Source organism: Rhineura floridana, chromosome 5, assembly GCF_030035675.1.
Source record: "Rhineura floridana isolate rRhiFlo1 chromosome 5, rRhiFlo1.hap2, whole genome shotgun sequence".
NCBI classification, from domain to species: domain Eukaryota; kingdom Metazoa; phylum Chordata; class Lepidosauria; order Squamata; family Rhineuridae; genus Rhineura; species Rhineura floridana.
In genome coordinates this window covers 181,528,145-181,538,656 of record NC_084484.1, presented here as the reverse complement: position 1 = coordinate 181,538,656, position 10,512 = coordinate 181,528,145, and the positions used below count along the sequence as shown (strand labels likewise).

Here is a 10,512-nt window from a genome sequence, read left to right as displayed (position 1 = left end):
AGGAAGCAATCCTTTGGGGGTGCAGGTGCTTTCTCACAGGAAAGCCCTTTCCAAAACATCATCACGCAGGATCATGCCAAGTGAGCAATCCTAGGGGATGCTGGTTTGCAACGATCTTTGCAGAACAGCATTGCACAGGTTAAATTGACCCCATCCTTGGTCAATTTGTGCTTTCCCTGTCCCCTCCCTTCCACATGTTTAGGGTTTTTTTTTACCCCAATTAAACATGAGCTCTACCCCCGAATTTATTTGGGAGAGGCTCTGAGCTGGGGCAGGTGGTCCTTGTGTTGACTCAGGGTGGGTTGGCCTGATGCCCCCTCCAGATTGGAGCCATGGGGTGGATGGGGTGTGTGTTTGTGCACAACGCTAATTTCTACACACACTCATATATCCAGGCCTGGCGCTAGCACATGGTCAGGTAGGGCAGTGGCCTGAGGGCCCAGGATGTCACATAGGGCCACAGTGGGACTTCCTGGGATAACTGCATGCCAGCAGCAGAGGAGGGAATCAGCGGGCGGTGGTGCAGGAAACCCCCACCAGCTCTACAGCAACAGAGTCTGTCCTGCTCAGCTGCGCCACTGCCAGGGAAGAAAAGTGCCAGGACGGTTGCTAAGAGCAGCCCAGCCTATCTTGAGTTTCAGGCATGGGATGAGGAAGCGGAGCTTACTGACCTGTGGCAGCAGAAATGAGGCAATGATGAGGGGAGAAAGGCCCTGAAGAAGGCTAGAACTGGACAGGGCAGCTATGAGAGAACTAGAAAAGGTCCTCAAATGCAAAGATGTATCACTGAACACTAAAGTCAGGATCATTCAGACCGTGGTATTCCCGATCTCTATGTATGGATGTGAGAGTTGGGCAGTGAAAAAGGCAGATAAGAGAAAAATCAACTCATTTGAAATGTGGCGTTGGAGGAGAGCTTTACGGACACCACGGACAGCAAAATAGACAAATCATTGGGTGTTAGAGCAAATTAAACCAGGACTCTCACTAGAAGCTTAAGTGATGAAACTGAGGTTATCATACTTTGGACACATCACGATAAAACATGATTCACTAGAAAAGACAATAATGCTGGGAAAAACAGAAGAGAGTAGAAAAAGAAGAAGACCATAAATAAAGCCACAAACCTGAACTTACAAGATCTGAACAGGGTGGTTCATGACAGATGCTCTTGGAGGTCACTGCTGCATAGGGTTGCCATAAGTCAAAATCCACTTGAAGGCACATAACAACAACACCACTTTGAATAATTAAATCGGAATAATAATTATAAATACCAATATTATTTATTTAAATGATTTTTAGTCTTTTAAACCCACAATCTATAAGTAAGGCTGTTCAAAGACCCAACGCATTGTTGGTGGTAGCATCCTATCCCAAGGCCTCCATCTGTTACTATGGAGACAGCCACCCCTCCCTGCTTTCCCCGTCCAAACTTTGCCGTCACGTGACAAAACATATATCACGTGATGCTTCCCTGACTTCCTTTCCTCCTTCCCCCTCCCCCGCAAAAAACCTCCATTGGCTTAACTGCCTATCAAATTAAATCTCTGTCCATCCTATCGCGAATGGCTTCTTAAAGTCTCAGACCCGTCCCTTTACGAGGCACCTCAACCAATGAGGCTTGAGGTCTGAGTTCGCGGTCAGCAAGGCTTTTGACAGAGGCGGTGGTTTCTCCCCCCCCCCCAATATATATATATCTACACAGACAGAGCGAAATCGGGATCGTTAGATTAGATCGACATACTTGGCGGCCAATGAGAATGCCCCTCCTCTTCTCCTTCGGAGCCAATCAGCGGGTGGCATGTCTCCGTCGCTCACTGCCGTGTTCTCAGCAGTGCGGGCAATAACATGGCTCCTTGAGGGGCGAGAGAGCGGCCTTGGGTCGTTTCGACGGTGGAGACGGCCAAAAAGACGAGGAAGAGGAAGACGCAGCGGCGGCGGCGGCCGCCACAGAGACCGCTGCCCGCCTCGTCGTTATTGTTAACCCTTCCGTGCCTGGCGGCTGCAGGGAAACCGAGGGAGCAGGCTCAATGCGCAGGCGCCAAGGCCGCTCCGGCCAGGTCTCCCGCGTCCCGCCAGCATGAGCCAAACCGCCTCCGCCGCCCCCCTTCCCCCGCCGGGCCCCGCCTCCCGCGCCCTGCATGCGGAGTTGCCCTCTCAGCAGGTGGGTCGCCACCGGGGAGCGGGGAGGCAGAGTTGAAGTTAACGAGATGATTTGGGTGTTCGACAGTAAAGGGTTAACGGTCTGATTTTGGGGGGGGGTTGGGGGGTTGTTTTGGAGAGGCCAGTGGCTTCGGGATTTCAGGATAAGGCTTAGCAGCCTTGCTAACAAGCTACTAACTTTTGTGGGCTTGTTATAGCAGCCTTGCAAACAAGCCCACAAAAGTTAGTAGCCTGTTACGTTCTCTGCTGTGGGCTGGCCGAGGCGGAGCGGTGGAGAGAGCGTGCTGCATTTCTGTGTTGGGCCTGGGAATATTTGGGGAGGAAGGAGCTTAACTTCTCAGGCAGCCTGCTTGGTTTGTGGCAGTGGTTCTCAATCTTTTTTGGTTCGCGGCGCACTGTAAAACATATAAAAATTTTCTGGCGCACTTCGTGTACAAAATTTAAAAATATATATATTTTAAACTATGAATAAAAATAACTTAATAATAATATACTTTCATAATATTTGTGGCACACCTAGCCACCTCTTGCAGCACACCAGTGTGCCCCGGCGCACCATTTGAGAATCACTGGCTTCTGGGATGGGTGCAGAGGAGGGCTGGCTTGCTCCCTCCTGGCTTCTGACAGCTTCCCTTTCGCTCGCCTGCTTGCAGCTCCCTGTTGTCTGCGGTGACCAGGTGAGTGCCTAGGCACAAGACTGGCATTATGGGAGGCAAGGATCTCCGGAATGTTGAGCGGATGCGTGGCCCTCTAGTTGGAGATAAATCTGTCCATAATTGTAGGATGAAGAAAATGGGGGTTGCCGTGAATGGGGGCTGCTTCTATAAAGCAGGGCTGTGGAGTTGACTCCGACTCCTCTATTTTTCTACTGTCCGACTCCGACTCCTTCATAAATGGCAAATGTATATTAACTAGTAATAACACATTTACTGTAGTAAAATGGTAGCACAAGACATTTCATCCCCACCATGTGAATCCAGAGCTTGGAAAAGTTACTTTTTTGAACTACAACTCCCACAAGCCCAATCCCTGGGGCTGATGGGAGTTGTAGTTTAAAAAAGTAACTTTTCCAAGCTCTGGATTCACGTGGTGGGGATGAAATGCCTTGTGCTACCATTTTACTGCAGTAAATTTGTTATTACTAGTTAATATACATTTGCCATTTATGAAGGAGTCGGAGTCGGTACATGTCTACCGACTCTGACTCCACCCAAAATTGCTCCCGACTCCATGACTCCAAGTCCACAGCCCTGCTACACAGGCTATTTTTGTTTGTTTATAGTATTCCTGTCCCTCTTTTCACCTGAAAAAAGCTTCCCAGAATGGCTTACAATGGTCAGTAGTGACACAATTCTTATCCTCAGGCTTACAATCTAAAAGACATAGCACAAAAGCGGAAGAGGAAGAAGGCTCTGGCTCTTAAAGTTCCAATAAGTGTTCTTTCTAGAAAGGGCCAATGAAGCAAGTTCCCTGCAGCTGCTCCGTATCTGGCTGATATATGGGGCTAGTATGGCCTCTCTGTACCCACAAGGTTCAGTTGCCCAGCCAGTGGCCCTAGGTCTCCTGGCTGATAGCAGAGTGTCCCACCTTCCTGCTCTGTAGTTCAAAAGCAACTAATTAGACGGCCAGGTGTCTGGTGGCCTGAGTAGTCAAGGGTTGATGGGCCTTGGCAAGGGATTTGCTTGCGGTTTTCTCCTTGTGCTTTGCGAATGGGTGAAATAGGGTTTCCCATGTCTGTGTACTGGATAAGAAAGGGTTAATTATTCCAATTAGGGAATTTTGGAGTGGGGTGGACATGAAGGTTTGTGCAGTCATTGGAATGTAGGAAGGTGCCTTGCTTCAAATTGGATTGATGTTCACATAAGTATAGAGAGAGAAAAATGTGAGGCCTGAGGTCATATGTCTTTTTGCATTTCATTTTCCTCTGACCTCGCAGCTAACCATTTTTTCTCTCTCCATCTATGTATGTGTATATATGTACACACCTCCTGCATCTGATGAATTGGACTCTAGTTCACAAAAGCGTATGGCTTCATAAATTTTCAAAGTACAAGTCTGACCTTATTACTTTGAATGCCCTTTCCTGCACCGTTTTCAGCTCTGCAGAATTGCCTTTGAGATGCAGTGACTACAACTCAACATTGTATTCCATGTGTGGTTTCACCATAGATTTGTGTAAATGTGCTTAATTTTTGGCAGTTTATTTCCAGTCCCTAAGGTAGAATTTGCATTTTTCACAGCTGCTACACACTGGGTTGACGCTTTCATTCAACTGTCTATCTTGACCCTAAGAACAATCTGGCTCAAGATCTATTGCTGTATATGTGAACTTATTTTTGCTGCAATATGTATCACTTTATACATATTTAAATTGAACTGCATTTGCCATTTTAATGCCCTTTTGCATTCAATTTAGTTCAATTTGCATTTAGTTCAATTTTGTTTGTAGAGATCTTTTTGGAGCTCTTTGCAATTCCTTTTTGTTCCTATCACCCAGAATAATTGAATAATTTGGTGTTCTTGGCAAGCTTGACCTTGTTATCCCTATTCCCAGATCATTTAAATAATAAATAAAATTTTATTATTATTATTATTATTATTTGAGCAAGTTAAAAAATACAAGTAACAATACAGATCCTGCATAGATATTGTGCAATTAGAGTGATAGAGATGATATTATTGAAACTCAGAACAGGCCTCATAGTTACTTCAGGATGGTGAACCATAGGATTATCTGAAAGTGCTCTCTTTCCTCCACCCCTCCCCACTACTTCTGAAGCATTGGGCAAAAATAGGGAAAGGCTCCTACCTCATTGGTAGAGAACCTACTTTGCATGCAAGAGGTCTCAGTTTCAGTTTCCATCCCTGGCATCTCCTGGACAGCTGCTGCAAGTCAGTGTGGACTATACTAAGCTAGATGGACCAATGGTATGATGTAGTACAAGGCAGCTTCCTATGTTCCTGTAGGACGACTTCATGTGACGGGAGACGTATGGCTTTCTTATGAATGTCTTTTGCCTCTCAGTAAGTGGCTTGTGAGAGAGCCAGTGTGGTGTAGTGGTTAAGGTGTTGGACTACGACCTGGGAGACCAGGGTTCGAATCCCCACATAGCCATGAAGCTCACTGAGTGACCTTGGGCCAGTCACTGCCTCTCAGCCTCATGAAAACCCTATTCATAGGATTGCCATAAGTCAGAATCGACTTGAAGGCAGTACATTCCATTCCAAGTGGCTTGTTATGAAAATACCTTTCGCATAGGTCAGTGATTCCCAACGTGGGTGGTAGCGCCCCCGGGGGGCGTTATAACCTTTCAGGGGGGCGTTGGCATGACTACAAGCTTTAGGGGGGGCGTTTGGATTCATTAGGGGGGTGTTGACAGTTGAAGCATTTAAGTTTAATTTTATTTAATACACAGATCATTAATTTTTAAACTGTTTTGTCCCCAGTTAGAATGTATTTAATAGTCTCAATTCATGGAAATAACACTATAAATAGTGTGTGCTCTTTAGTAAAGAAATTCTGAATAGCGGCCAGTGTCATATCAAGGAATGGGGATATTAGCCATGCCCCGGCAGTAGGTAATGTTCCGATGCTGTCTTGAGGGATGTTGGAACCAATCACGAGAGAGTGTTTGATAAGCTGGGTGTATTGGTGGAGGGCGCATTCTTCCAAGGGATGAGTGCCGTGTGCAAATGGGTGATGCAGACAGTTATTCGCTGGTTTTCTTCAGGAATGGGACACACTCGCTACCCGTTGTTTCTGTGATGTTTAAATGAACTTGTTTAATGAAACAATACCGATAAACTGAATGAGTTTGTTGTTAAGTAACACAGTGTATTCTATTGGTTCATACTGTGTGGACTTAATTAGTTTTTGCTTATGTTTTTATGTTGCCTTTCCATCCTCTTACCTCGTTGAACGAGGATTTAGTGCAGTGAATCGCATACTAGTGAAGAATCGAAACCGTTTGGATATTGTTAGTCGTGGTGACTTAAGACTATTACTATCCAAGTATGCTCCAGATATTGTGAAGTTAGCCAAAACTTTATAATAAATCTCATCTTATTTACTTTTCTATAACTATGTATGTATATTAATATATCATACTAAGAATTCAATGTGTAATCTAAGTGCAATAAAAAGGCATGATAAAAACGATAGTAATAATCATTGAAAATACCTTTTAATGCATTACTCATATTTTAAGGGAAGAATAGGAAGCATTGGCATATACTTAATCTGAGGGGGGGCGTTGGGCACAAAAGGATTTTGCAAAGGGGCGTTGGGTCGAAAAAGGTTGGGTAACGCTGGCATAGGTGAAGCATGTTCTCTTGCCATCCTCATCTTTTTTTCTTCATGTGGCACATTTCATCTTAGACAAAACTATCTGGTCAAATTAACCAGGCTGTGAATGGAACAGAGGTAGATAACCATCGTCTCTGACTGTAAGGGGAATGAGAGATGTTGTGCCACTTCTTTCTTCTCCACTCTAAATCTTTTCTTCCTGCCGCCCCCCTTTGTGCTGTATTTAGAAAAATTACCAAATGGAAGAGTTGCACAGTTTCACTTAATCTTCTGTGCCCCTTTCCAAGCAAGCTTCACAACACCGCAAGAATCACATCAACAAGACCTTTATTCAGAAAACAAGCAGTCAATGTGATCCTTGCAGTCTTGTGAAGCTTGTTTGGAAAGCAGCAGAAGATTAAGCAAAACTGTGCAATTCTTCCATTTGATGGCCTATCTAAATATAGCATAGCGTGTTTGTAACTTCACAAGCTGAAGTTTCTTTCAGCTTTCCTTTTTTGTGATATTCAGCTTCAGTCGACACTGGAAGGGCTCTATGATCCATGCAAACTTTCTCAACACAGTTTTTTGACACGCGTTTCATTGGCAGACTAAAGATATGTTTCTTCTTATGCTGTTTGCTCTGGGAAGTGACAGCACCTACCACTGGATGCCTTCATGTCTAAGGTCTAATACATGCTTTCGGAATGCACATATATAATTAAAAGCCTGCAAGTTTGCAAGGGAGGCTTCAACCACTGGTCCCCTTGCCCTGCCACTTGTTCCTTTATTTGCCTTCCTCTCCTGTCTGTTTAGAAAATAGGAGCTACAGTTGGTGGGAAAGGACAGTGAGTGCTAGGAGGGCAAGGATTGCATTTAAAACAGAGGTGGGGGACCTGTTGCTCTCCAGAAGTTTTTTGACACCAATGTCCTTCAGCCCTAGCTAGTGTGACCATTGGCCAGGGCTTGGTTGATCTCTAGCTCTAACAATTTAGGGACTGGAATGTCTGGGCAAAGAAACAGTTATGAAAAATATAATGTCTTCAATCAGGCCTTAGCATGTTAGCCTTGATGCTCATTTGGATTACTTTTTGTTTACCTGCAAAGCAACAAACCTCTACGTTATCCTAAGGTAGCAAAGCACAGAAAGTAAATCTGTGTCTCTTTTATCTGTTTTAAAAGTAATGCGAACTTCTGAGTCTCAGTAAGTAATAAGTTTATTACTGATCTTGATACTTTATTTACCTGTTGGCTGTGAATAGGCTATCTAGTGGAACAAATCAGACCTGTAGACTCCGCCCATTTCCTTTGGAAGGATACGAGTAAAAATTCACACAATGTTGGGAACGGTCACGTGACAGTCAGTTGATCTCTTAGACGCTGTTGCGCTGTTTTCTGGCGCTTGGTCCACAGCTGTCATGCATTGCTGCTTAAAGAGAATCCTGTTCACGGATGCTTTCTTTTAGTTCATCTTGAAATGTTTGCATGTGTTTGTGGTTTGAGCACAAGATGGATCCCTCTCTCTAAGGTTTATTCACACAACTATCTTGGCTGTGGTCACATGGGATGAAATCATGAGTAGGCAGGCAGCTTGACCAGGATTCAGGTGGACTGGCTTTTGGTGTGTCATTGGAAATGTCTTTTAGAGATTGTTGGTGTGTGTGCCAAAAACTGATTGGAGATGAGACGCACCATGAGGCAAGATGAGCCTCCTGTACAAGTCCACTAGAAGTTAATTGGAGCTGTGGAGTAGTCCAGCTGAGTTCTTGTAGGTGGATTGTGCTTCATATTAGCTAGTGAGAAGGGAATGCCGGTTGATCTGTTTGCTTGAGGCACCTAAATGACTTGGTGGACTGTGTTCTGTGCATATTGTCAGCATAGATGCATCCTCCTCACTTTAAGGCCAAGCTACATGTTATACTACTCACACTTTTTAAAATGGTGTGCTTAAGTTGGCCACTTTATGTTAAAGACAAAGCGACCATACAAGAATCCACTTTGGAACATGATTCAATCTGGATTAGGCTCCCACAGTGGTTTCCCACAGAAAATCACCCCGTGGATGCTGTTTGCCCTACATGCTGGCCAGCTTGAACATGCTTTTTTTAAAAGCACGAATAACAATAGTAGCTTGGGCCACAGATTGTCATGACTAGAAGTGAGCGGTAAACTGGTTACCACAGGCTGATCGCTTCCTTGGAGAAAGCTTACTTGGTCTGCAAACTTCACATTGTTGATTACACAGAGTAACTTGTCTGTACAAGAGGGAAAGTTGGAAGGCATTGTATTCAGGGAAGAAACAAGAAAAAAGTGGATTCTCTAAAGCTGCCTGAGTTTATGGAAGCCTAACACTTTTTGGAAATGCAGTTCTCTTCTTCAGAGCCAATGTAGGAAAATATGTAGGAATGCCATACTAAAGTCAAACAGCATACATTTCCAGATCGCTCCTGAAGAAGAGAACTGTATTCTCGAAATCCATCTGATAAACTCAGCACTCTGGAGAATCCATTTCTGACATAGTCATAATCTGTGTAGGATAAAGATTGTGTCTGCATTTATTTATGAAATTGTGCAAGTGTATTTTCCCAAAGTTGCCTCCCCACTTTATGTAGTTGCAAACTTAATGCAAATGTTATAGATTGGTAAACTATGAGTGATGGAAAACAGATTTATATGGGCTGGGACTCTCAAGTTGTGCTGCCTGTTATGGTGGCATTTCTACCTCTGATAATGGTGTTTGCACACACTTTGTTTTGATGAGGCAGAGTGCTCATGGAGGAGGCTTTTAATGGCAGTGAGGGTTTTAATAATAGTGCATGACAACTATGGCATTGTATTTTTTGTTGATGAAAAAATAGGCAACAGGAAAGTGGGATGTCTGAATGTTGAGAGGGTGGCCTTAGACCATTTAACTAGTAATCTGCTGCAAGACGTTTTCTGTGGTCAATTATCATTTCATGCAGCATGAACATCTTTTAAAAACTTCTCCCATAGCTGGAAAATCCCAAGCTCATCGCCTTGAAATCTGGTGCTGGTGACGAGAATCTGGAAAGACCATGTTTCCATTCCTGCTTAGACTTTCTTCTTCCTAATTGTGGATGATAGGAAGCTGTATGGCTTCAGTGTTAAAGAAGTTAAAACTCTGTGTATGTGCAGAGATACCACTTTAAAATGCTATGGTATCTTAGTGGCCTGACCAACTTCTTTTTAAAGGCAGTACTGTTGCATCTTAAAAATTAACTAGTTTACTGTGGCATGGACTTTACATTTTAGCACTGTCTTTTGAGGCTTTTAGAACCCCATCCTGTTGCAGTGGCACAGAGTCCTCAGATCTATTATTCTAAGCTATAAGTGACTTCTCGCGCACCCAGCAGGCTTGTCTTAGAATGTTTAATTTTTAAGAGAGTACATCTGTTCACAGGTACAGTTCTTGAGTTTAGCACCTGTTACTTGCTGTTAGCAAATTTTAACCCTACAGCTCCAGCTAATGAACCTTGGTGGGTCATTTAACTGCTCCAGTTGTGGTCCCCTATATTACATATCAGCCCACTGAACTCAACAACTACTTATTACAGATAGTATTTTTATATAGTTTACAGTGTGTTCGTGGTTCCTATAAAAAAACCCCTAATTGCCTTGCTTGATCAGACCCAGTTCTATCTACTCTTGCAGTCTGTTACAGTGACCAGCTATATTTCTATAGAGAGTTGTGAGCAGAGCATGATGATGCCCACCTTGTTTGTCCCCAGCATCAGCCATTTAAAGATATATCTCCATTGAATATCCAGGAAGGAGAGCCTGGCTGGGAGTCCAGAGTCTGTGAGTTCAAATCCCCGCTCATGTCTCCTGCGCGTCAAGGGCCAGCTAAAGATCACCCCCACAGAGAGTGGCTCAGGGGTAATGTGCCCTGCCACCTGTGCAGCCGTGGGCAAGCTGCATAGTCCCAAGGAGCCCAGTTGCCCCAGCTGGCAGTTGCAAACAAGGCAGGGGCTGGCTTGTGCAGCTGTGGCAAGCTGAGCAGGCCCTAGCCAGCTGGGGAGGACTAGCCTCCGAGGGAGGCA

The 10,512-nt window shown here is 44.4% G+C and overlaps 1 protein-coding gene across 2 annotated transcripts in view; it reads left to right on the top strand.

The window, feature by feature from the left end:
- The first annotated feature begins 1,608 nt into the window (after positions 1-1,608).
- Positions 1,609-10,512, top strand: part of UVRAG (UV radiation resistance associated) — a 112,213-nt gene continuing 103,309 nt past the window's right edge. The window contains exons 1-2 of one of the 2 annotated variants that reach the window (XM_061629050.1): positions 2,078-2,167; positions 2,687-2,843. In XM_061629050.1, coding sequence (XP_061485034.1) covers positions 2,748-2,843 — 96 coding nt within the window. In that variant the 5' untranslated portion in view covers positions 2,078-2,167; positions 2,687-2,747. Of the gene's footprint in view, positions 2,168-2,686; positions 2,844-10,512 lie in introns of both variants that reach the window. The other variant, XM_061629051.1, reaches the window with a different exon arrangement.